At 37.8% G+C, this 27,933-nt stretch overlaps 1 protein-coding gene and 1 long non-coding RNA gene across 18 annotated transcripts in view; one reads left to right on the top strand and one right to left on the bottom strand.

Annotated features, from left to right (window-relative positions):
• The first annotated feature begins 591 nt into the window (after positions 1-591).
• LOC111255193 (uncharacterized) overlaps positions 592-27,933 on the top strand; it is a 39,854-nt gene continuing 12,512 nt past the window's right edge. Inside the window, exons 1-9 of one of the 17 annotated variants that reach the window (XM_086976461.1) lie at positions 592-689; positions 990-1,098; positions 15,886-15,897; positions 16,901-16,961; positions 20,545-20,649; positions 23,771-23,826; positions 24,474-24,514; positions 24,591-24,710; positions 27,427-27,498. In XM_086976461.1, coding sequence (XP_086832587.1) covers positions 641-689; positions 990-1,098; positions 15,886-15,897; positions 16,901-16,961; positions 20,545-20,649; positions 23,771-23,826; positions 24,474-24,514; positions 24,591-24,710; positions 27,427-27,498 — 625 coding nt within the window. In that variant the 5' untranslated portion in view covers positions 592-640. The other 16 variants (XM_086976462.1, XM_086976463.1, XM_086976459.1 and 13 more) reach the window with 16 other exon arrangements.
• Positions 6,564-15,277, bottom strand: LOC147754107 (uncharacterized). The gene is made up of 3 exons (XR_015318233.1): positions 15,084-15,277; positions 7,296-7,347; positions 6,564-6,686 (listed from the first exon to the last, which is right to left on the bottom strand). It is a non-coding gene; the product is annotated as an uncharacterized LOC147754107 (long non-coding RNA).

Below are 27,933 nucleotides of genomic sequence, written 5' to 3'. Positions count from 1 at the left end.
ATAGACTGTTCTAGTTGCAGTGTGTGGATTCGCTAATCTTCGGCGTAAATAAATCTTACGAGTATGAAACACTAAATATCTGTCTTATACTAAACAGCAGAGATTCTGAGCAATTACCTATGGACGCCACTGGCATGCATTTAGATACGATCGTCGTTCGAACGAATTTTAATGTTCGGTTAAAACGCTAGTGTGATATCATAGTTGTTTATTTCGGTTTAAATAAGAACATCTTTGCGCATCATTTTACAATTATTTGTATCTAAAAGTAATTCTGATTACATAAAATTTATATAAAAAATGTTGGATGAGTAGAGTTCTATAAATGAAGCGGTATTAGCTAAAATGGTGAACTTCCGTGAAATCGTTAAAAGACGGTTTGCATTAGAAGAAAATTGCGCTCTCATTAATAGCAAGATAAGAAACATATATATTTGCTATTATATATATATTTAATTTGTATGCTATATTATCTGCATAAGGTTAGCAGGCACAGCATTGCCACATTTTCGTCGTTATTTATGATAGAATTTTTTTCGATTGGCTTAAATTTTTAGATTGGTACGTCTGGGTACAATAACCTAACCTAAAGCATAATTTCTAGGAGCTGGGCAATGTGGTGCGACGCTGCGCCGAGAAAATGAACCGCTATCCGCGACTTCGGGAGGAAACTGAACGAATCATTACCTGTAAGTGTTCAAATGTGTAAAACATCTCCGTAAAGTTAACGCTGACGCGATACATTAACAATGTCTTTGTCCAATTTTTACACGAATCGTAGCACTATGAATGGATTTTATTAAATAGCTGAGATAGTAGCTCCTTAGTGCATTACTAGAACACTTTTTGCTGGACAATTACTCACACACTTCTTCATTCAACCTGCGTCCGTATTATCCGCCCGTCTCAAAATGAAGGAAAAACATTTTTTGGCCCATTTTTTCCATGCCTAGTTATATGGTAATGTTGCGCTATTTATGGCACTTCAGCCCACATCCGCGAACGAGAGCAGCACACGAAACAGCAAATCTCTTTGCTCGTCGACGTCGAATTGGCCTATATGAACACCAACCACGAGGACTTCATCGGGTTTAGCAAGTATGTAGTTCTGCTATGTAATCCAACTACAGTATAAGCATTACTGAAAAATGTCAGGACAAATCTAGAATATTTTTTTGCTCGAAATGAAGCATAATTGCATAAGAAGACTAGCATTATACTGTTTAATGGTTGTATATCGTAACGAGCATAAGTCGCGGCACCTTACGCTCGAGCATATATCTTCTAAGATAGATTCCATCGTCAATCTTCTGGAGTTGGCTTTGCGATTATTTAGAGCGGTATTTTATGTGACAGTATTTAAAGAAGTCGACCATTTACGTTCTATCGTTAATTAATTCGAAAGCAACTCAGCCAGTGAGCAAATATAGATAGGTAGAAAATAAATCTCAGTCCTGCTTAACAGTTTACTGAACTTAAAGCAATGCTGAACGGCGACATCGTAAAACTGGAATCGTTTATTTATTCTATTGAACCTTGCCTACTCGCGGTCACACTTTGTTTGCCACAGGGCAACTTCTATGAAACGGTTCAGTAAGTAGTACTAGCAGAATTAATCAGAAGGAAGGATGAAAAGAGCTTGGGAGAGATGCGAAGAGAAATGGTAGTTACTATATGTTATAAACCTCTATATTTACAGTAAGTAAAATAGAGCTATTTATGTATTAAAGGGAAGCATAAAGTGATGCTTTTAAATCGTCGGCTGGAGTAATTTTATTCGAAATGGTACCCATTTACAAGGGCATAAGGGCCATTGAGGCATTCTGTATTCACGTTTTCGAACATGTAAATCGTTATATTTTTGTAAAAAGTAATAGTTTGCATGAGCGGAATAATTTCAATTGTTTCTGTTCAATTTAGCTTTGTTATTAATTTTACTGTCGTTTGCACTAAACTCTCATTGAATGCATCGTAGCTTAACGTCCAGTGAGCGAAATATTATGCAATCAGGATTGGCCCACCAAAGCTGCAAGATGGTATGATACTGTGGTTATGTATATTTGCGTACTAAATGAGCAAAGAAGAGTTGATAGCCATGAAAAGGGAACCCTACTAACATGCCAACGATATTTACGATAAAGGGCGAGTTCTAACTAACTTTACAACTTCTTTAATAAAGTTTAAAGCAACTAAAGGTTGGCGAAGGTTGATATGAAAAGGTTAGTCTCCAGTCAGTTGATGTTGTCTCCAGTTGATGAAGTGATAATCCACCCTCTTATATAAACAACGATATTATCATTGTACGCACAGTGTAGGGCACAACATGTCAGTTTGTGTTGTTTTAAGGTAAAGAAGGGGAAATGAACAAAGTAAGGAAAAGAACAAAAGAATTTCCCTTAGCTGATAATGAACTTTAAAGTTGTGCGGCAAAGTTGGTAGACCAAGCAGTGTTCTCCGGTGACATACAATTCGAAGACACGGTTCTGCATTCTTAGCTTGATACACTCTGCTAAAAAATGGTTTGTTGTCGGAGGCTCGCAAATTTGAAGTTCCGAGCGATTTAAGGGAGAAGACGCGAATTAGTGCTGTTTATAATAATTGGTTGTTAAGCAGCCGCTAATGTTTTAGCCAGCTTAGTTTGTTTATTTAAATAGAATTTATTTAAGTTGAAAAAAAAAGAGAAATATACTCTCGGAAAATCTTTCCGGTAAATAAACGGCAACGCCCAAATTTTTTAGGATCAAACCTACCGTTCCTGGAGGAAACATTTGAGGTCACTGGGGTGCTTTTCTAAATACAGTTAAACGACAGCGATCCGCTAATATCAAATGTGCTCGAATTTAAAATTTCGTTGCCTGGTTGCGTCCAAAAAAATGAACGGTTCGGAAAACCACAACCGTAATTTTTGTAATTTTTTATTTTTTGCTTTGAGGAGAATAAAAGTGCTAGCACGGGCTGTCAGTGAGATAAATCGAATAGTAGAAGCCTTGATCAGTTACTTTACGCACAGCTCGAAGCTGATTCGTTAATTTTAAGAAAAAAATAGCTCTGCTGTCTAAAAAAAGATCAAGTACTGAAATATTTTATTGCTCTACTATTTACTAAATTACTTTTTTCATAAAAAAAATATAAGATAATTTAAATAAACTCTAGTAATGCGCACTAAAAAACCAACTCTCAAACGAGAAAGCAATGAAAGGAAAATAAGTTAGTAAGATGCTTCTTATCTTAAATATAATTCATAAGCAAATTAGCTTAAAAAGAGACGATCAGATTTGGTGTGGGGAACGAAAAAAACTGTTTGCCTAACACGAATTAAACTCTAAAAGATGTAGTTTAGTGTAATTTGTTAACAATTTATATAAAAGCTCAAAAAAATTCTTTAACTTCGATCGAGATGCGCTACCACACCACATCGTTCTATGCTTCATATGACTACTTTTTTGCAAATATTGCTAATAAGGAAGTGTCCGATTTTGTTGAACGTGTCTTATATAGCATCTCATATATAAAAAAACGTGAGCGCCGTTCTCATGAGAGGTCGTATTATGGATTTGCTAGGATGATAAGCAAGTGTTACTCGAAATAAAGGAAAACACGTCGTTTTATAGATGATACGAAACTGCTCTACTCAGTGGAACAAGAATACAAAGCGAAAGTACTGAAAGAAATTAACTGATAACATATGCTAATTTTTACCGATATAATTTGGCAAACTACTAAATACCATATGCACAAAAAGATTAACTTTTAAGCATTAAAAATAGCCGGAAAATTAGCCGTAAATTTATAACGAGTCGCTCGAAAACTATAAGTATTTTAAATATACCATTTGTCAATTTTCGAAGTTCAGTTGGTGTTCGTAAGGGACAGCAAACAAAAATATCCAACGCAGCAATTGTTTCAATATGTCCATAGCTAAACATTTACTCGTGAAATATATCACTCGTTACAAAGATATGTGCAGTAAGCGTTCCAAGCATCCGGGAGCTTACGGCAATGTCAACTAAGACGAAAAGCTTCAATCGTACGTCATTTTGCTTAATGTTTACTATTTTTCCAGCAGCATATAATAACAAATGCTGAAAAAAATTTACCCTTCGCCTTATCATGCGATTATGAATTTAATTGGCAATTCACTGACAGTCAGTTTTAGTTTCTTACAAATTGACCTTAATGAGGGGTCAGTAACAAGTACCTAAATAATTGTGTCGGGAAAATGAAAAGGAAGAGGCGAAGGTTGATGCCAGTTTATGCTTGCCAATTTGATTTAGTAGTCCCCGGCTTTTCTCATCTTTTATCTGAACCTTATTTGCTAAGATGCGAGTTTCCCGCTGAGATTTACCTTCTATCAGACCTTCAGTTGCTACAACTTAACATAACCATTATTTCATACGCAGTATAAAACTAGGAAGGTACGAATGTTGGTAAGAACTCTGCAATAGTCAATTACATTCTAACCCTCTCTGGTGTAAATAAATAAGTTTACTAAAACATAACTGGAATGTAGCAATTTATAGTATACCGGGTGCTGGTTTGCTCGCCAAGTCTAATGAGCAGCCAGGATCTGTCGTTAATCGCATGTGACGAATTTCAAAAACAAATTCAACGCTTGCTGATTCACTTTTTTTTTTTAAATTTTACTCCCTCCCTCACCCCCTCCGAAGTAGAGTAAGGAAGGGAAAAATGGGAGGACTAAACAGCTCCGCTTTATTAACCTTGATTAACCTAGCTGAGACCCTGCCAAGAGAACTCAACGAATTTTGAATTCGGCATAATTGACACTCTAGGGAGTTAGAAATTACGTCCTAAGGCCCACACAGATATTGCAATGACCGAAAATTCACCGATCCAGTGCAGACAATGATGTCTACTGTATCCCCATTCCTACTGCGTCCTCGGGACATTTGGAGAGGGTGGTTTGGTGACCCACCCAAAAGCACCCTTTCCCATAACGACCGTACCTAAGAAGGGGTAACAGCTGTCCAACGGTGGTCTCTTCCCCTCCCTTTTTATCTGGAGTGAGTGTAGAGGGTAGGTGCAATACGAGGATGTGTTTTCTCCTACCATGGCTTTTTAGGCAGCTAACCAAGCAGCCGTAGCCCCTCTCTCTCGCGGATGTCCTCAACGCTCTGGGGTCGATTCTGATGGATCAGAAGAGGATGGTATAGTCCTGTCGAAGTTACAAGCTGAACATCAATAGCAGTAAGGTTTGACAGACATCACCTTACTCATCTCGCCTCGGAATGCGTGATGTGTGGGACATAAGCCCGGTCGTTGTCGAGGTCGCATACATACAGTCCTTATTTTTCCTTGTCAACCAGATTTTCCAACCATATACTGTGTTACACCAATTTGTGTCGTTTTATTGGTACGAGTGAAACTAGCTGACCATTGTAGCATTGGATGGCAAGTTTTTAAGCCTTTTGTATCAGCTGTGTGCGCTTAGTTTCCATTGTTGTGTTGAAGGCATTCCTCCTCACTCGAAACTGAAAGTGATTAAGGCGAACGAGCCCAATGCTCGTCGCCATGGTAGATCTACGTAAGGTGCGTATCCCGATAAATAATTTAATACGACTCTGGACCATTCTTATAGTAAAACTGGTATCTGAAATCAGCGCAAGCACTACGACTTAAAATTTGGTTTGCCAATAAAGTAGTGTATATGCCTTCGATTCAGTGCCAGACTTCACCAATGGGGGCCGTTTTGAAGTCGTACGAGGAATCGAATTTCCCTAAGCTCTTTGCATCATCGTACTAACGCATGGTGCTTAAAAAAGCAGGCTATGTAAATATTTAAAACAGTTTAAATTGATTTCGATTCTATGCGCGTATACATCATGGTCTTGAGACAAAGATGACAGAAATAATATGCAATTAACTATCCACATCAACCTAGTGTACTTCAATGATCAATACGTCCGTGAAAACATAACAGAAGGTGAAAATTTAATGATGACAGTTACTAGGTTTAGTGAGTTCAGCTGGTCATGACGTTTGCTTCGGATACATAAAATTAAATCCATTCTAAATCAGGCAGTGATCACAGCTTGTATAATCTAAAACTTGTGTTAAGGAAAAACATTTTGATGAAAGCGTTCTGATAGGCCTATAAGTTAAAACTATTTCCATGCAGGCTTACGTTTGTCGGCGAACAACTGAAGTAGCTTTTCCATCGCAGTGCAAACATATTAAGTAACAAAGGTATTGATAAATGTTTGTTAATTTGACAATGTTTGAAAAAAGCTAACTGTAGAGATAGCAACTATTTTTATGAAGGAATAATCTTTCTCACATGAACTGCCGTATCATCGGTTATATTGTCTTGTCCTGTTTAATTTTTCCCATCATGGCCTTACCCTCCTGAATTCTCCTACAACAGACTCCTACAATAGATTTCGCGGTTTTTGTTACATTAAAAGTAAAAAAGTCGTATCTGCGCTGCCATAAATTTTTACTCCCAAAAAGAGTCTTTGCAGAAATATGGTTCGGCAGATAATTATAAGAGTAGATAAACTGTTGAATACATTATAATAATAACAATATATTCAAGGTTCAACGAAGTCTTTTTTAGTCACTACAAACTAGTTTACGAAATCCTCGAGAACTTATACTCAAAATGAACTCAGGGTTAAAGACAGTATTCGAAGCATGCTTTGCGGAACCTCAAGCGGCAAAAGTACTCACTGAAAAACAAAGCGATAAATTTATTGCAGCAAGCATAATAGGTATTGAAGCCGAAGAATTTAAGAATCTGAACAGTGTCCTTTTGCTTGCCAAATTTCGTGTTTTATCCTGACCGTAGGATGACTTCAATGAAGACGAGTTAACTTTAGACGAAGATGAGGTAATTTGTGACCAAGTTGTTAACAGTTTCTAATCATATATATTGTTTCCTTAATAAAACTTCGGCCAAGACATTTTTAATTATAGTATATGTAATCGTTATAAGTGATACTGTTATATGGAAGTATAGTGCAAAATCGTTAAACGTGTGCACGAGGGCAATTAACCGATGTCATGAGACTGCAGAGATGTCCACGGTATTACGCTACCGGACAAAATGTTGATCTTAGTTATGCAGTCTGAGTAAATGCAAATATAAAAAGGTGCCTTAAGTGTGCCTCATGTTCCTGGAGGATAAACTAAACGCAACTTTAAAAGAATTGCGCACTCATATTGATCAGTTTACAGTGCTTCAAATTGTTCCTGACATAATCGATGTCAATCCGATTCGGATTCGTAGGTATGTGTGTGATTAAAAGCTCTAAACGTAAAGAATCTAGACCCCTTACCTTCATATCCATGTTGTAGTTGTAGCGGCAATCACTTGCATGCCGGATGCATCTATAAAGAAAAAAAAAAACGTTTGCAGAGCGCACAATAAAGGTGTCTTAAACGTTTGAGATGTTCGCAAAAAACATCCAATTATTGGCTAAGATCTAGATATGGATACGGGGTCTCTCATTACAATGCCAATATTAAAGCAGAGTCAGACGATGAACTTGATGTGAGGACAGTGATGCCAAAAGCATGTCGCGCATATTTACCGTGATAATGAAAGAAGTCAAAGAAAAATCGGGAAATAACGATGATGCCTTCTGGATTCGCCAATACACGGGATCAGACGCAAATATTATATACGGGGATAGTTTAGATTGACCACCTAAACTAAATTCATAGTACGGCCCAAGGCAATCAGGACCTGGAATGTATGGGGCACCTCTTGGAAAATTTACATTGTGTAAATTGGTTGTTGTTGTTGAACCTTTGGGAATATCCTGAATGAAAATGGTTTCAAAACTATGGATGGTTCTCTTCGAAGACCCCACAAATGATAACGTGACATTTAATTAATAAAGGTGAACCGGTGCGAAATAACAGCCCGCGAAGTATCTACAGCAGCAACATCTAATAGTTTCATGATCTGGGCTTGGTTAACATCTTCCGACCTACGCTAAGAACGATTTACGTGTCTTTCCAAACGTAGAAGATTAACTGTGGTGAGCAGCGCGGAGCTCGTTCAGAGACATTAGGATGCCTGAGATTTCCGTTTTCTCAACAAGCCAGAACGATACTTTACCTAATTACAAGTATTCACTTCCTAATCCTAGTGACATTCACAAGATACAGCGGCGATCGCTACTTTTCGAAGATAGATTTAGCGTATATTCAGCTGGTGCTAGAAGAAGACTTAAGTCTGTTTTAACAGTCAATACATCGAAAGACTTGTGTAGATTTAACCGAGCATCCGTTGGTGTTGAAATCGCACTCGTTCAACTTCAACAAATAATGGACACAGTTGTAGCAAACGTAAGGAGTGCGTTAACTTGGGTTAGCTCGATCGCATTATTGTCGCTGGAAAGAGAATAAACGAACTGAATTAAAGAGTGAAGAAAGAAGACTGAAAATTATAGATTGAAGTTTGGAAAAATCTTCCTCCCTATACACAAAAGTAAAACACCTAGGCTCACTGATTATAGCGAAAAGAAAACAACCAAACTTCTGGACTCCAAGTAAATCCATAGTGGGATATGCTTGCCTACCAGATTCCCGTTTTAAAGGGTAGAATGTCCCATAATCATGCGGACTTAGATCGGGAAAATAGACGGGTTGAAGCCAACACTATTGCTTTTTTGCTCAATTCAGGGAGCAACTGAAGCGTGGCGACGAAATCTGGCATTGTCATAATGTGTATCACAACCAGACTGCGCGTTTTCCGATTACCGTAGAATCATTAATCTCTTGAATAGTTCGAGATAGCGGACTGTATTCATGGTTTAATTTTCGGCGAGCAATTCATAGTAACAAATGCCCCTGATGTCCATTGCAAACAGTACTATCACCTCGTTTCCGAACGCGCTTGGCATTGCCACTGAACTCAGTTTTTTTTCTAAGGCAACGCGGTTCTATCGCGTGATCTTTCTTCGGCTAGTATCCATCTACCCATCTCCTACAACGACCGTATGCTTCACGCGGATTTTTTTTTTTTATTAATTAGAGCCTGAAGTGAATCCTTGGGGGATCCATTTGTACGAAGTTGTTGCATCTTCAGTATTTGGGTTAAATTATGTAATGCGTTTCATGTGAAATGCTAGTTTTGGCTGACAGAGCCCTTAGATTTCAAGCTCTGCTTTCGTGAAAACCCCCTCAATTGCAGCATCCTTTGGGTCCCGACATCTGGTTCTCAAATTCTCAAATCTCCGTTCTTCAAACGTTTACACCACTTAAGTATTGTGTGCTCCGCTAACTTCTTCTTGTCTAATACCTCCACCAATCATTGATACATTTCTCCAGCGCCGAGGCTTTCGAGAAACAAAAATTTGACCACTGAATCTTAAGTTTTGACACTGAAAAATGTTTTTCTTCCCGAATTATTTGCCCAATGTAAATTTAACTCGCTTAAGTTTGTAGAATACTGAAATATTTGGCTAGTCCTAGTAGTGTGTAGTTTGAAAATTACTATATTTCGAAGTCCGCTGGATTTGCTTGTAACAGTCTAATATTTTATGGATTACGTGTAACTTAAAGCCCGTTGAATGAACAAATGACTTCCTATAAACAAATCTATTTCAGGCAAGTTTAAACGAGATAACGAAAATTCGTCAGTCGTCGTCTTTATTGATCCCTTTCGATCCGACCCTTGTCGATGAAAGCCAGTACGGCACCGCAAACGCTAATGGTTGGATGTCACAGAAAAAGTGATCCGAGGTTCCGGGTCCCCGAAAGTGATACGCCCTTTAACTTGAGCGGGAAGATTTACCCTCAGATAGGCAGAAAAACATCTGCATTGATTGCTTATGCTGCACTTGTGAACGGTTCAGGAAATTCGTATCGTTGCACTGTTTATCGATTATAAGTGCAGGCTGTTGTGCGGAATTCCATGTTAACTGCTGTAACAGTTCACGGTTTTACCCTCATTGTACATAACGCCGTCTATCACCAATATTTGAAATTGTCTTTGCCTACGTTTGTCTACGGACATTTGTGAGACTCAGCCGATTATCTCAGTTCGATAGCGCAGGGCTGTATTCAAGGATCTTTCATCCAGGAGTTTCTCATGAAAAATATTATGGAAGTGATATTTCTAGAAGCAGTCTCGTTTATCATGGAAAAAATGGAAAATACCTGATTTTAAACACAGGTATCTGACTGAAGCTAAACTGTCAGCAGGATAGGCAAACGTTCGCTGTGTACGAGTTTTGTAGTTCAAAAAAAAAGCTTCCCTTAGAACGTACCGTCATTAAACTTAATGGTGGACAAATGATCCTGGGTACTTCTCATTGTACCAAAAAAGAACAGAGCGCTAATGTTCGGGCTATTCCAGGCCGAAACTGCGATCAGGTTCTGTCATTTGGCGGATACGTGCACAGGTGACTGTTCGACAGGTATTTAAGCCCTTCCATGTCGACCTTGCGATACATCCACAAACCTTTAGCTTTTTAACAAAAGATGTAGATGACCGATACTTTAAAGACAGGACTTCTCCACTTTGGCTCTTATTTCAATGTTGCACGCCCCAAGGCTTAAACGGGTTACAAATCATTTCAAAAATTAGTTTTAAATGGTATTAGTGGGAAAAGCGATATTAATATGCTTTACTCCACCAAGTGATGTACGTCGCACGCAAACAAACCAGCATATTGAAATTTTGATTTCACAGTATCTGAAATACTCCAAAATGAGCAGGTGTTTCAAAGATGAAAACGCGCAGAAAAAAAACTAACCGTTCAAGCTTATCTGCATGACATAACGGGCGATAGGTGCTCTCGTTGCGCCGGAATTTCTGATTCATTAGGAATGCCCTTTTTGCTATCTTGACAAATTTTTAAACTATTCCAATTTAACTTTTTGTTTCGCCTTATAGAAAACCATTTCCTAATATTCAAAAACTGCACGGAACCTCGCAGCAATGTCGGCCATCGATTTCGGGCCACCAAAGAGCTCGTAATTCCAATAGGGCTAGACTAGCGTGTAAATATTAAATAACAGTCAGCCTTCGCTCGTATTGGGAAGGCAAACCTACTGCCTCCGTAACTATCGGTCTGTGGCTCTTTTCTCGAGGAACTAATTTTTCATTAGTGCTAAAAATGGCAGATGCACACATTCGTCCTACACATCTGTGCAAACTTATCTCAAACGCCTTTTATGCCTACAGTGTATATATATACACAGCTAAAATTTGGGATTTATGCTCGCCACATAGAACAGCGCAACATACTCTCACCGATTTAGTTTGTTTTTATATAAACCTGATTGATTAAGTATCAGCTAAGTATCAGTTGTTCAAATATGTTCCACGTAGAATTTGAATTGCATAAAATAATAGTTTAAAAACAACGAAACAATTCATTGTCAAACGCGCGGTTAATTTTAAGTAGCTTTTTACTTCGATATGAGCAATGCAACCCGATAGATGTTTAATTTACAAAAAGTGTGTGACTTTAAACCCAGTTCTCCAGAGTGGCAAGCTGCCACATTTCCCCTGCTTCATCTCCCAACTGCAGATTTTTGTTCTTCTATCTACGGAATACTGGAGAGCGGATACTCATCGCTTTTCTTGTTTGCCTTAGAGTTTGTTGTCTACAAGTGCATATAGAGGAATGAGCACACTTTTTTTACACACCTTTCGACGTATTTTTAAAACTACGAAGGGTGGCTATAAGAATTTGTGTCCTGTTCTTCGAAATTCGTCAACACAACCAATATGAACAAAATATCTGTATTAATTGGAGTCTACTACTTGCATATATAATTCAAAGTATTGCTGTTTTCGCAGGTTTGTTCTGATAGAAATGGTCTTATATATTATACTATTATGTTAGTGTCAGATATACATTGACATTCTTCTAGCTAGATAGTTTTTAAATTTTCAGGAGCTATAAGTATGTCGGGTTTGCATTGATGTCATTCAAAAGCTGAGATTATGCAGTAGTAGATGTGTAGTAGTTACCGGAATGCCTTTTCTCAAGTTTGAGACAGAGCATTATAATTTATGCAAAAAATCGCAGTACTTTAAAATTTTGTCACAATAAAACGTTTGCTGTTTGTGGTTAAAATGTATTATCGCAAGAAACGGCGGTCGCTTTCGTCTTGTAGATTTCGATTTTTTCGAATTTAGTTGATCAAATACGGAAAATTCAATGAAATTATTGTGAAAATTGAACACAATTGGCACATGAGCACCGATAACATTTCCAAAAAACGAAACATACACTGCCAAGGTTTGAAGGAAGTTGTCTATAAAATACATCCGATGTTTGTGCCATACGAATTGATGTAAAAAAATACTTAATCGTAAATCTGTGCGCAAAATTCTGCAAACGTAAAAAAAATATTCATTGGCTGATGAAAAGTGGACCACATATGACAGTTACGTAGGAAATGAAATTAAAAAATTGGGGTTCCACAATCTAAGGGAAATTTAGGATTGGCGCCAAAAAGGTGACGTCAAGTGTTTGGCCGCCACTTAGAAAACCGATTTATGTGGACCTTTTGCTATTAATAATTAACAATATTACAATAAGCCATTGAAAAAAATTGATGAACAACACTAATAAACAAAATAGGGGTTGTTCTTAACCTTGACAATGTCAGACCACATACATTATAGCTACCCTGAAAAACTTAAGAGAACCTGGATACAAAAAAGCTTGCACTATCTGACCATCTGGTTCGGTTCCTACAGAACCTTCGCTTAGATTCAAAGGTCATTTGCTAGAGTTTTTTTTTGCCTAGGAACCGCAGAAGTACTCTAGTAATATAGCTATGGTGCCACCAGAAGAATAGCAGGAGGAAATGGCGTATATTTAGTTTACTAGGGTTGTTTCAAAATATAAAACATTTGCTTTAATTTCGGCTTGAAAACGATCAGTACTTTTTCGACAACTCAATATTGTAATGGATGGCATACAACGTCGTGTCTTACATAACCAACTCGATCCATTACAACATATTGTAATTTATGACTAAAAGCTAGCAGGTAACGTAAAGCAGGACTGTATTAAAACGAACCCTATTGCCTAAACTGGAAAGGGTACCAGTTTATTTAAGCGGAAAAGCAAGCATCATTCAGGTACGCTGGCCTTCGTTTCGCTTGACTTGGAATAGTCCGTCTACCTCAATGTTTCGAGAACATTTCTTTCACAGAAGGGTTTACTAGCGTTTTGTCTGCACAACCTTGCAATGGTTTGTTTCGCTCCTTCTAAGTAGGAAACAAAACGGTGCTTTTTATCAGCATGTTCAACAACGGCGACTCTTTCGCTTGTTAGCTGCAAACACAACTACGTTTTAGAAATATCGCAGATGTAGCCTTTAGCTTTATGTAGTATACTCACCCCTATGCTCTTCTATCTGTTTGAAAGCTTACTTTAAGAACACTTTAGAGCGCTGTCATGGCTGCATACTTCACACGCAGCTAGTGGCATCTTTTGCAACTGCTTTTGGTCAGTGTTCTTTTTTTGACAGCTTACCGAAATACACTATGTGATCTTTGACAGGTCAATTGCTGATTTGTTATTAGCTTGCATTAACACTGCGAAACGGACGATTTTAGTCACTGACCAAGAAATTAGAGCTGAAATATGCCTGCTGAAGGAAGAGAACGAGCTGGTATTAGCTAAAACGTAATTAATGGCTGGATTTGTGCTAACGACTGACCATAACATCAGCGATGTTGCTTGTGAGGATGATAATTATTCTTCTACAAAGTGTTTTGATTCATACTTAACGACTGGGAGCAAGTGAAAATTGTCCTGAATAACATGGTAGTCCTGCTACTTTCATTTCAATTCTTATATTGTCGTACGAATAAAAGATTCCTTAGTTAGAATTACTGAGACACAGCGCGCTAAAAAAGCTTAGGCCTCTGTGTTGTTTGTGTGACAACATTTATTCCTTTCTATCGAGTCTTTCGATTCTAGCAATATGTGTGCGCTAAATCGTCACTAAGTTCAAACAATAAGCGTCCTTCGGTTGAAAATGTAATTAATGTGAAATTTGACTTTTTTTTAGGTTTTGTTGCTACTTGCATTGAGGCATGTTGTTTTTGCAGCATCATTTGACTATTGCTTTATTTACTGACTTATGAAAAATCGGAAACTGAACGTGAATGAGCTCCGCTATGAATCCCTGGCGTTGTGATCTATGGCAACAGACACGACTCTTTTGGTGCGTCTTCAAGCTGTTTTCCTAATATATTACTTGAGTTATTCGGAATTTGGAAAACTTTAGTGAAACCTTGGTTTGACTCCGCACTCTTGTCGGACACTACCCTAATCTACAGCCACTTGCTTTAAAATTTGAACCCTTTGTGAATCGAAGAACATTCAAAATTAAAAACGTCGATTTGGCTCCGTACCTTTAAGATGTTAAATGAGCAAAATGTTTTAAGACGCGCCTGAAGTGGCGTTTGGCTACCTGCACGAGCTAAAGGCTTGCATGAAAACACACTTTATTGAAAATTAAGAAACTCTTCATTTTCCGCACCCAAACAAAATCTGTGCGAGCTTCCAGGATCTTTTTACCTTATTCTACTCGTTATACCTTATACTCGTGCAGAATATAATATAAGCAGCAGACAGAATCATGTGTTTTAGAGAGAAGAAAAACTACCTGTTTATCAATTGCTGGCTACTTTCATTGCGTTTTATAATTTCAGCTGTACATGGGAACCAGTTTCGATTTCTGAACTCTATATTCTTCTTGCTAATCTTGTATGCTATCTGTGCATGTTGTAAACGAAATTTAAGTTTATCTAAATTAGCCTAAAAAAAGTTTATCATATCATAATATTACCGTGACAAATCATTTGACCCTTTTTATTGTTCTACTCTACGTATCTTATTTTTTTTATGTATGCTTAATCATTTCTCCGTTGTTGTTATGCGTGCACGTTTATAAAGGACGCACCGTCGTTGCGCTTTCATGCTGTTTACTTTTTTATTCGATTCTGTATATTCTTCTTGTGAGATCTGAGCGCGTCTGTCTTTAAATCTCCGGTTAATTTTTTAACCCTTAACTTATAATTATTCAACTATTTATTTCATTTCGAAATTCGTTATGTTACCTTAATTTTGACTTACCTAAGCAATAGAATGTTATCCTGACTCAAGCAGAAAATAAAATACGTGGCGCAGAGTATAACTGAGTTTGGTTATTGCAGTTAGAAATACAATTCCATGCTGTCGCCTTCCTTCAAGTGGCTTGGTATATGGTTTTAAAGGATCTCAGTAGTCTCTTCGTCCTTTGTATGGTTTATTTTCGTTTCTAAGTAACTCTCTCGTCTTCTGACGCTTGTGTTTCTGATTGGTCTACTATGTTGTCATCGTCGTCGCCATCACCCTCTGCCATCATCCCACTCACCACAACCGCCCGCTATGTATCGAACCTGTCGCCGCTGTCGCTGTTGTGCCTTCCACTGCTACACATCTGCTTCTACCACAACCACTCAATCTCCGTCTCCAACGTTCGATATGAAATATTGAAATCAAAAAATATTAATCGTGTCTGTGTGCATATGGTGCAATGCCTTTTCTGGTTTCGTACCGGGTTCTGTTCGTTCGTCCATCTATGATCTACTTACATTAAACTATTTTTCTATATTTAATATTACTACGTCGTTATTATATCGGTTAATATAATTATATCGGCAATGATTGGACTGGCGTATGAGAATATATGCGCTAATATTTTCATACATGCATTGATGACATTTTTCGTTTCGATTTATTTTCACTGTGTTATATACTTTTACATATTCTAATTTCGCGCTTACAATTTAATTGTCCGCTTTTCACTCTGACCGCGCGAAATCTTGCCGCTCTTTCGATGAATCATCCATTATTTTTCGATTGCTCTGTTATTTACTATACGTTATTGCTTCAGAGCGGATCCTAGGTTAGCTGTCCATTATCAAAATATTCTGTGTGGTCGTCGATTATCATTCATAAACCCCATGTTATTGAATACGCTATGCTCTTAAGAAAAACGGTGATTGTATTTTTTGAGAATAGTTTTCATGTCGGCATAAGAACCATTTTTTTTTTTTTTTTCGATACTGAAAATATATCAGTGGGATACCTCATATGCTCTACAAACATTCTACTACCCTTTTTCCCATTACGAGGCTGCATATGACTGCAAACAACAAACGTTAAAAGTTCCGAGTTTAACTTCCTAATCAAATCCCTTACGTATGTTTATGAATACTTTTCGTTTTAAAGCGTTGTTAGTCGCACCATTTCGTGCCTAATGAGTTCATATTGTGGCCTGCATGATCAGATAGTGTCAGTATATTTATTTTAGTTATATTTAATAGATTATGGCGTAAAATGGTGCTCTTATTTGACTGAAATCAGAACTTGACGTCATCACTTCAAAGATGCATCTTTATCAAAAATAAATCATAGCAGTAAGTTAATTAGAAGTAATTTTATATTCGCTACGCTCGATTTTTTGCTTAAATCAAGGTACTCGAACGCTGTATCACACGATTAGAGACCTTGAAGTAAACATACTTTATCGCGTGCTTGTTTGATTTAACAAAGCGCCTTGTGAGCTAATTAAATACAACACATAAGAAGTAGCTTACGACTATTTATCTTTAATCTACTGACTTAACATTTGTACTGAACGAAGGAGATAACAATGCAACCAGATATTGGTACGGCAGTGTAGACAGCTGTCTCTAGTTTATAAGATTAGGAATAGCTGGCTGAAGACTTGAGATAAGCGACACATCTTGCAGTGAAGATTTCATGAGGAAATTTTGAAACGCCATGGTTTAATTAAAAAAATATCTATTCTGTTTAGCTCAATCACTCCTAATTAATTTACTGTGGGTTTGAAAATACCTTGTGAAGTAACTCATTCAACATTATTTCGTATTCTGATACCTCAGCGCTCAGCAATCCGCGGATTCATCCACACAGGGCAAAGGAACGAGGAAATTGGGCAATCAGGTGAGTGTAAAATGACACACTAAAATTTATTAAGGTAGAATTATTGGAGCTAGCTCTGTAGACATCTTTCCACAATTTAAACTTTTACAAATATACGTTACATAAAATAAAATAGGTTCGGCAGACCCGAATAACAGATCAATTAAAGGTCGATACTTGAAAAGAAAACGATCATTACTGTCCCGAACACAAAAAACGAGATAATATTATACGTTGTGTATTGTATATTGTAAAGTAGCGTAGAGCTAACGACTAAGTATTTTTTTTATCTTTTTCTATTTTAAAAATAATTTTTGAGCGTTACGTGGAAACCATTCCTCAAGAGCTGCCCTAATCTTTGAGTAGCTATTTCAGGCATCTAAACCATGCGAATTAGAAACATAGAGAAATGCATATTTTATACATGCTGATCCAAAAATAGGAGAGGTGTATCAAATTTTTCGATGTAAAGTACCATACGCACTATAGTAACCGTGAATTGATACGTTAGGGCGATCTTTTTTAGCGTGTCGTAGCCGGAGCCATCATCTCGTCACTTGCCACTCTTGCAGGCTCATCAACAGCTCGCTATGTTTTAGATCTTCAAATGTTATTTTTGTAATCGTTATAAAATGACCATGTTAACTGACATTAGAATAAGATAATCAAGCTGGATAGTGAGCGACTCTACCTTTTGAAGTCAGTAAAATCACAGATTCAATACATAACATATATAATGGTCATCAACAGCACAGAGCGTTTCGTTGAACATTATGTTTATGTTAAGCTATATCTGAAGAGGTTTCTACAATAAGTGAAGAATTTACAGCTGTGCTTGGCTCACAAACATGGTAACATAGAATTACAAACGAATTAAAGTACGTTGGAGGAAATGAGAATTTATTTATACTATACTAAATAGGGGCATTATTGTATTTAGGGGGAAGTAGTTACAGCTAAGTGCAAGACTATGTAGTAAATTGATCGAGCTTACCATCCGTCGCATAGAAAATGCATATTAAAATATATATTAAACTACTAAGATTTTTACGCATTGCGTGAGATAATATAGATGATTTGTCCTTGTTGTTATATACTAGATATGTTACATATGGTTCTTGGTCTTTTAAGACCGTTACGGCCGTTGGTATGTTTGAGTAAAATTTCCAGTTTCTAATACGAAATTGGAAATTGTGTGCATGAAACGAATTCATGCATTAATTGCAGGAACGCAATAAGGCTTTGGGAAATTCGTTCAAACAAAATATTTAATTAACGTAGCACGGTTGTAGAATACCTACCAAGTCAAGGTAACGGCGTCAGAATAACTAAATAAACCAATCACAAAGAAGAGTAGTGCGAAGCGTCTTGTATGGACAATATTTGGTGCCTAAATTGTCGATGATTTTGTAGCTGGATGTTGTTTCTGATGGCAGCAGTATTGGGAAGTACATGTAAATTTTTTATCACTTTTTTCCTAAGCGAAAGGTTATGAAATGTCCTTTAAAGATGACCATCTAAAATAATTTAAGGGACAGTGGTGAGAAAACTCCTAAACTATACCGATGGAAAAAAAATGGAACCCTGGCTTTCATGACGGTAACTACAGTTATGCAAATGTCGAGCTTGCTAGTTTTCATTTCGAATACAAGGTCATCATCTTGTCTATATTCCATATGCAAAGAGTAAGGCAGTCTTTGTGATTCTTTTTGACTGTTAAAACCCTTGTTAACCAGGTTGTAGCTGATTGGCATATCTCAATCTGTTATTCAAAGGACGTCTGTTTTCAGAAGTACGGTGTTTGATTCGCATAAATTAATAGTCTCTTATTAATGCTAAGACATGATTAATGTAATTTCAAACGGTTGCTCAAAACACAATTTCGTCGTCAACTTCAGTTCATGACGGGTTCAATCAACGAATGGGTCTCTTTCAAAAGGACCCGTTGGTTACTACATACTTGCAGATACTACATATACATACTCCAGATTTAGGCAGTGTCGAAATACGACACGTGTAGGTTATTTCATATAGTTTGCGAGTTTCCTAATAAAATAGGTCTCTCCTATTATAAAACATAATAATAGAAAAAGAAAATAAACTTTATTATAAAAGACAAAAAAAAATCAATAATATTTTATTCAGACGATATTTTTTGAGGGACAGTCATTGCAGATGCTCGTTCAAAAATTAGAATGCTCAGGTTCCTGATTGGCATATTAAGATCCGGAAACAATAGTATGTGGATTTTCAATCTATCTCCGTTTGTATATTCTGTGTCTTTATTTTAAATAGACGAGTTCGATATAGATACAGTTCCTTTCTTTATCTGCGTTGAAATCTCAATCTGACTTACTTCTTTTCTGGGTCGCAGAATCATAACTAAATAACTGCTTCGCTTGAAATTTTGACTGGTGCCATTTATGGAATGAGTAAAATCTACAACGTCACAGTGTATAGCTAACGGCTTTCCTTAAAAACCTCTACATTAATATTAAACGACTTGGGTGAAATTATTTAGCGATATTACGTTACTTCGTTGCCAGTGATCCGTTGACACACTGTATGTGTCCCGTTACTTAAAGGGAGAGAAGTTGTCCATATATAAACCCAAATAAACTTTATGCCTTTAGTGGAACCATCTTGCCAGTTTGCGTTCCTGCCAAATTCAATCTCGTAAGGCAAGTTGTTTTCGTACTTCAATTGGTTTTGATGCGTACACTTGTTTGTGTTGATCCCGTTCCCTTATTCCGATTAGTGCTTTTTTTGTCATAAACCATACATGCCGCAGTAGTTCATATTTTATCAACTCTCAACCAATCAGTAGTAAGTAAACACATGAAAAATCAAATTTTTTTCTAAATCCAATAAGCCACCTATACTTGAAACCTTTAGCGAATTCTCAACAGTTGTTAATCAAGTAGCAAAATATGGTCCGGATCAGCGTTACGCACTATGGGTAAGCGAAACTTTGTTGCTGGAAAAGGTATTCGTACAACCGGCTTCACTCACACATCGCTCCAGGGTGAAACTTTAGCGTTCTTATCAAATCCGCCAGATTCGACGACCTACGGTGTCGACTGAAAACGAACAGATAGGCTTGCTTTACTTGCATAGTAGGTAGATAGATTCGATAGATTTTAGAGAATGACTACTTGAAAATTCTTTGCCATATTATCTTTCGCGATCAGTCAAGCACACTTTGTCTTAGCAGGCGTGATACATAAGTTTTATAAACACCGATTGTACTTTAGAAAGCCCTAATTTTCGTTGCCCATAAAGCTTATAAAAATAGAGAAGCATTGCGCTATAAAGCATGTTAAACGTATCTAGAGGCCGTTCCTTCTTATGAATAGGAGGAACTGCCCATAAGTGTGTGACATGTACGCGCACATTAGCCACCAATTGAATGATATTGTCAGTATGTAAATAGAAAAATCAAAATCTCATGTGTTCTACGTAAATTATCGACGCTATTTAACTGAGTCGTGTTTCAAGAGCCTGTATTCTGTGCTAACTTAAACAATGTGTTTTCGTAGCTACTGCGGCGACATAATCTACGAAGTACATTTTATTTTTCTTATTCTCTTCCAATCTTTTGCAGGTGATCCGCAAGGGCTACATGTGCATTCACAACCTGGGAATAATGAAGGGAGGATCGAGGGACTATTGGTTCGTCCTTACCTCGGAAAGCCTCTCCTGGTACAAGGTTAGTTACCGCAAAACATGCATGTATGACGCCTTCTTATACAACCAATACTAATAATAATTTGTTAAACGCTGTGCTAACGCCGCTTTGAAAACAAGCCTCATTCTTGATCAAACTACATTCAACCTACAGGTTCAGATTTACTGTTTGATAATGTCATTTAGAGTAAAATCACACGCTTGAGTTCAGCGGCATTTCCTATATTTTTTCATGATACGTACATATCTGCCAACAGATGTGGGTATGGATTAGTATTTACTTTTAGTTGCAGTGCAGTGTTAAAAATTGGTGTGCAATTTCTTTTGTCACACGAGGAATGAGAATCCAAAATTACTATATCAGGGTTTCTTTTATATAATGTGCAGATGGCATTTGTTTTCTATTTCTCAAGATGTGTACATTTAGATTTTCGGTATTATTCCATGCGCCTTCATTTTGATACCCCTCTTTAAGTTAACGCTAACCTAATTCAATTCCTTTGGCATAATCTTGAATCACAACTATATACGGTTCAACACTAATTTCACCAATCATTTCACTAAGTGCTTCGTGTCGTAGATTGTCTCGGCGTTGTTCTTCTGCCATGTACGTAATCTCACAGGAAAAAAGGGTCAAATCGCGGGATCTGAACGACCTCTTAGTGTTGTCACTACGCATCGATATCAATTGCTCTAGAACATGATTTCAAACAGTGTTTCCCGCGCGGTGTAGCAAGTCGTGCTATCTTATTGGAACAAGAAGTTGTTTGCATCCGATTTCCTTATATCGGCCACAAAACCGTTGCAACATGTTACAACATAGCTCGCCATCGTCTATAGCTGCGGTTTAACCACGACACTTTTACTTCGCAAGCATAAGAATGACTATTTGTAAGCAAAGTGGTTACCCTTAAGTTTCTAAACTCCAGATTCGACAGTTTTACTTATCCAGGTAGCTATTTGGCGGAAAATAAGTCATATATTTTGGTGAAGTATCACCGTAGCAGATTCTCCATTTTGATAGTGGTTTTCTAATTGTTGCAGTATTTCGTTAATGAGTTCCGTTTCGATAGTAATTTTCGACAAAAGACGTTGCTTCAAACTGTAACCTTTCATCGTCCACAATGTTATGTTTATGGCTCGACAGTCTTTAGCTTGTCCTCCGAATCAGGAACAGGGAGACAAAATCAGCCGGCAACTCCCTATGCATCTTATACTAACTGTAAAGAATTACACCGTTGTTCAAACTGAAAATATATCGGCTAGCAGCTAAAGCTTACTTTAATCGTGTCCGAACAGCTGTTTATCGTTTACATTCTGGACCGTAACATTTAATGACAATTATCAGAAATATTACGTCACCCCTCGCAAGTCGGTTTACAAATAGTCGTATATCTTTGTTGCAACGCTTCCCAGTTGGCTACCTTCTTAGCTGCTGCGCGCCGTTATCAGTCCTCCAATGGTCCTAGCTCCCTCGGACTGCCATCCCAGGGGCTTCCTCTTCCAGTTCCGAATTTGGTAACTGGAATCTTGTGCGTCAGTCCCTGGCGCCCGAGACTTGCTTCCGTCTCTTGTTTCAAAGCCTAACACCGCTATAGATATTAATGGGTGCCACGAGGATAGGGTGTTCCTTGTAGCAACCTAGCGCCCAACCTGACGCGGCTACCCTTTCTACCGTTGCCTCAGAGGTAGCTTCTCCTGCGGGGATATAGCCCCTTCTGGAGACTCCCTTAGGGAAGCCACCCATTGCCCCGACCTGCCTCTTGCGACAATCTAATAGGTGGGTTCTGTATTCAGGTAGCAGTGGCCCAGTTAATTACGATTAAAAATGTAAACAATAAACAGCGGCTAACTCAAACGCTGTTTGGGCGTAAGTCCTAGGCGCTAGCTGATATATTGTGAGTCTCCGACCAAATACGTGAAGAAAACTGCTTTACGAATACCATAAATACAAGCTGCCGTATGAAGTTCTCTTGGTCAAGATACCAAAGTTCCTTGCTCCGGAAGACTCAGTTACCGTTGTAGATCTTCTGATCTGGAGAATCCTGGAGAAAAGCTTGAAAATGCTAAGATTGAAAAACAAAAGGCAAAGGCACCAGGATTGACATTACAGGAAAAACATACTTTGGAACTTTGAATTATAATTACCTTATCGCTATCGAGCCCTATGCTACGCCCTAAATATTCCAGAATTATTTATTATTGCTAAGTATTTAAATCAATTCGTCTCGTTCGGCTAACATTAGTGGGCTAATGCCCTTGTTCGCCAACCATCGTCTTTTCATGTCTCATGCTGCTGGTGTACAGCACGCTGTCTCAGTGCCAAGATCTCAGTCGTTACATTACGACCGAGATCTTGGCATAAATCGCGTGAACGGTACAAGTTACGCTTGTTAAAAACTAAGTATGAATTTATGAACCTTCCGATTTCCTTTGAACACACTCACTGGCGACTAGTGAGAACGCGCCAAGTATTGTCGTTCAAGCAAAAGCGCTGTCCCAACAAAGGCTTTCGGTTTGCACACGTCTATGTCGCAATTGGAGCTCAAATCCTGGTTTTCGGAAACGCGACATACGGAACCCTTTTTTAACAGCAGTGTGGTTTCATGTGCCAGTAGCCCATACGTAATACCCACCACACGTTTTGTAAGGCTAATTGTTAAACCTTAGCCCATCCCTGTTACCCACCATGCGCTCTTATTAGGTTCATTGTCAAACCGTGTCGGGTTTCTTCGATAAGTAGTCCTGGATTACACAGATTATTCCGTATACTAATCATTCTGTGTTGCTGAGGTTAAATTAGTAGAAAAGAGATTCCATCGTTCGTCGTATGTCCCTTTTAAGATAATCTCTAACAACGCTTGCTTCATCTGCAAGAAGTTCGAGAGTGTTTCTCCCCAAGTCTTAACGCAGTCCTAGATCGAAAAACTGCACCAGCGACCTAGGGTCTTCTTTCAGAGATTAATCCGCGAACTGGTGGACGAATCCCTGCCACATATCGGTCTTCGCCGCATCTCAGCCGTTGCATACCGGCGTAGCGTCCTCGAAGTACCCCTAACGCTTTCAGGCCATTGTTCTTTGGCTATCTGATGCTTTATATACTGGATTCACTTTTTCGTTTGATACCGTGAAATCAAATACAGGGGGAGCCTGTGGTGTCGTACGTCAGGAGGCGGCTATCGGCTTCGGAAGCGAAGAGGTACTACTTTGAGAACTGGCCGTCGTCTGGGCGGTAAAGAGGTTTTACCATCTGTATATGCTACAGTTTACGGTAGCTACTGCTAGTAGTGTTTGAATTCATTAGTACCTTTTATGCTGCTTTTGAAAAAAATTAGTAATTATAAGGCAAACCAGAAAATCGTAAGCGAGTGTAAAATTTCTTGCGGCTACTGGCCGTGAAAGGTGTGAATGATATGACAGCGTAACAGATATGAGATTATCAAATATTTAATAGATTTTCATAAAGCTCTCGATTATACTAAAACAGGTTCTGGAAGGTTTGTAGCCTTATATGAGGCAACTTTGCCAAGCCTTAGATTTCTCCTGCAGGATCCTCCAAGGAACTTTCTCGTGTGTTTGGGGCAATATATGCCGTGCAAAATAGTTTCTTACCCTATTCCCATCAAGCGTAGTCTTCGATATTTAAATTATTAACCGCGTTCAAAAAGTTGCACAATTTTAAAGTTCTTCTTCGATCCATAAAGCAACTGCAGTCGAACTTGTTTCGGTATATATATATATGTTTCTCTGCACATATATGTAGATAGTCACGTAAATGTTGAAACTATTAACCTTACATATGATCTAAAATTAATGATAATATAAAATAATTTTTTTGGCTAACAGTTTGCGTGCACAAGATGATCTGGGCGATTTTCAGCAAAACAGTAAGTGTTGATTATCCTTAACATAGCTTAAAACTCCAATTGCTGCTTCCTTATTATTTTGTTCTTATGTTACCAGGACGAAGAGGAGAAGGAGAAGAAGTACATGCTACCGCTGGACGGGCTGAAGATCAAGGACATCGAAGCGGGATTCATGAGCCGCAGGAACACCTTTGCGCTGTTCAACCCAGATCAGAGGTTAGTGAGTTGGCTTTGGCTATTTTCTTTTTAGCCTGCCCATAGTATGTATTGTTTATTCAAACATTTATTCTCGCTGCTAGAAGCATGGTGAAACGTTAGGCAATACGAAACTATAATCTAGCATCCTACAGTTGGTAGGAGAGCATTTCGTAACGCCAAATGTCCAGGTAATTCGTTGCACTGCTGGTCAGTGAACTAAATGTAGTGAAAATAGGATTCAAGTCTGAGGGTAGCAAAAACATTTGTTGAGGGATCAGTTATGGTACAGAGGTACACATGAACGACACAAGAGCCGAAATATGTTGTCTTCGTTGCATAAAAATAATGTCAACACCTGCACTTGTTATTATTGGAAAGTGTCAAAATAGTTTGTGTTTATTTATTTTTATGAACCACCGTAGTTAGTTGCATTAGCAGAACTGGCAGCCGTGACTATGGTGCAAATATGTACTTTTTGTAAGCGTGAATTTCAGAAATCATATAATAATGGGTGAATATAAGGAAAGCTGATATTAAAATATGCGGACCAAGTAACATGAGTCTGTTATACAAAGATATCTTTTTCGAGATGATTTTACAGCACTCTAAGTTCGTAACTCATATTTCAATAGAAGTGGGTTGCTTTAGTTCTGGTGCTACGAAAGTATTTAATTACGATTGATTTGTAGCGATAAGCATGATTTTAGTAATTTCCGTTCATTAGGGTTGATTAAGTTTGGATAAATTGAATTCGGTATTAGGTTAAAATGCTAGTTGTAGTTGAATTAATCGCATTGAGGTTAGCGTATTAAGCCACCGTGGGCGAGTTACGACTTTATTATGAAATACCGATTCCGTACGGCCAATTTGTGATCTGTTTATTGCTCCAGTGTGAAGCCTGATCCCGAAGTGCAGGGCATATGAAGCGCCTTTGATGAATTAAGGTTGAATTATTCATCTTGGGTGTAAGCTTTTATAATGTACTATTATTTACAAACTTATTGCGCGCTGTGACAACTATAGGAAATTTTCATAAACAAGCCTGATGTGTTTTTTGTTGTTTGTGGCTGTTACTCATAGTGACGTGTACGTATCTCGCCATGGAGAGAGATCCACTATTACTACTACCGCTTGTACGCTTCGCTAATTTCTAAGCAGTTCCTGTTGCTTTGCTACCTAGGTTTCTATCGCTGTTAAGGCGCTCAAAAACTCAAGAGCTTATTTCCTAACCTGCGTAAAATTTTATAGTCGGGTTTTGAACTGATGCACCACTTTTCCAAAATATGAAAATATCTATCAGGCACAATTTGTAAAATAAAAACTATATTTAAGGAATAATTTGTGAATATTGCTCTTGTTTTTTTAAGACCTCTAAGCTGGTAATAGTGCATCTGCTTCAAAGCCCGATCTCCATAATTTCGCTATATGAACAACACGAGGAAAAAATTCTTAAACAACAAGAAAGGAGCTCTCCAATAATATATATCGCAAAAAAATAATGAAAAAGGAACAGTCAATGTGAATAGGTATCATTTTGCGACAAACTAATACTTGTGAGTAGTTCTCTGTTGCAACTTTATTTGATTAGTAGATAGAGAATAAAATATAGAAGAGTAGTCTCTAGTAGTCCTGGATCTTAAAGCTCTCTACCTTGCTTCTTTCGTAAAAAGTTAAAACACGACACTTTTTTATTCTGACACCAAAGCAAGGCCATTGGAACGATCATACGTAGAAGTTTTACTCTTGTACATGCAGTATCAGGAAGGACGGTTATTTTTGCAAAATAAAAAAAAGTCCAGTTTGTAGACGTTAGGCTATCAATGTGAGGTATTGCTACCATCGATGGACATCACCTATTTTCACTCAGGTTATTTCACTTAGGTATAGCTATGCGATGAATCCCTAGATATTCAACCACTACTTTTGACTAAATACTGAGGTTATTTCTATCACACATAGCCGGTTTTTAATGCTATATTTGGTATTGGTAATAGAAACGTATCCGAATGGCAGCAATATACCTACATGTCATTTTGTTGTTGTTGTTGTTGTTGTTGTTGTCGTTGTCGTTGTTATCGTCGTCGTCGTCGTTGCTGTGTGTGATTCTTATCTGCTGCCACACGTCTGCTGCTTCTTCAATCGCCTGCAACGTTCAACTAAATCCTCATGGATCCTATACTAAAAAAATATCACCATAACCTCTACGACTACTCTACTCCTACGGTTCAACCTCGTCTACTAACTGACCAAATTAAACATAAACGGATGTATACGCCGACTTCTGAAACATTTTAATTATTCTATGAATTTACTTACAATGCGCCTTTAAACCACCGTCTGCCTAAAATACACAATGAATTCGCTTCAAAAAATAAAATTGCTCCTCTGCCATAACAAATTCATGCATCATAATTCATTTAACTACTTTCTCGCTTTCTATTTTCCACCGTGTGATGGCATCGCTGGTTTAATAAATTATGACACCGAATGGGTACGGGCTATCGATTCTGTCAAAATGTTTTGCTGCTTTGCTGAAATCATGTTTTTATCTTTGTCTTTCGTTGAATCTGCTAAACATGCTTGTCATGATTTGAATCTTTTTTGTGATTTCAATCATATCATCTTTTTCGATTGTAACATGCACCAATTGTTGTCTTGCACCGTCGTCTGCTGTGTGGCTGACCCGTTCAATTCCCATTGAATCCCATAACTAACGTTTGTTCGGCTTACCCTGGAGGAACGTGTACAAGGATTGCAAACAACTGGAGCTATCATGCGAGAGTCAGGAGGACGTCGATTCATGGAAGGTAAAGTTGCTGCTTTCTATTTGACGGACGCAAAGCTTGTTTTATATCATACCTTAAAAACGCCTATCGAACAGGTTACCTAAGGCCATACAAACCTAAGATAGGAACTATTCGTAGCTACCAATACCCATGCTATCCCATAAATCTGTTTTTACTTCACTCAAATAGTCATTTGTTAAATACGTCGGATATCATCATTGGCATGAGGACTTACTGCACTGCGTCAGATACAGACAGAACGTCACCAAAATCAGCGTTTGAAGTAGATATTTATTCCTCTAAAATTTGTCGCAGCAAGCTCACGTGTTAAAAATCATTCGGAAGTTTACGCGATCTTGTGAAGAACCTCGTTAGTGAAAGTTTGACGAGACGTTAGATGACCTTTCATGCAATTTTTCTAATCTTGTGTTTATAACAACCTAATAGTGATGAGTA

The sequence above is a fragment of the Varroa destructor genome, unplaced genomic scaffold (genome assembly GCF_002443255.2).
Source record: "Varroa destructor unplaced genomic scaffold, Vdes_3.0 BEIS01000975.1, whole genome shotgun sequence".
Classification (NCBI taxonomy): Eukaryota; Metazoa; Arthropoda; class Arachnida; order Mesostigmata; family Varroidae; genus Varroa; species Varroa destructor.
Note: the sequence above shows the minus strand (reverse complement) of the source record. Positions and strands in the feature narration are given on the sequence as shown.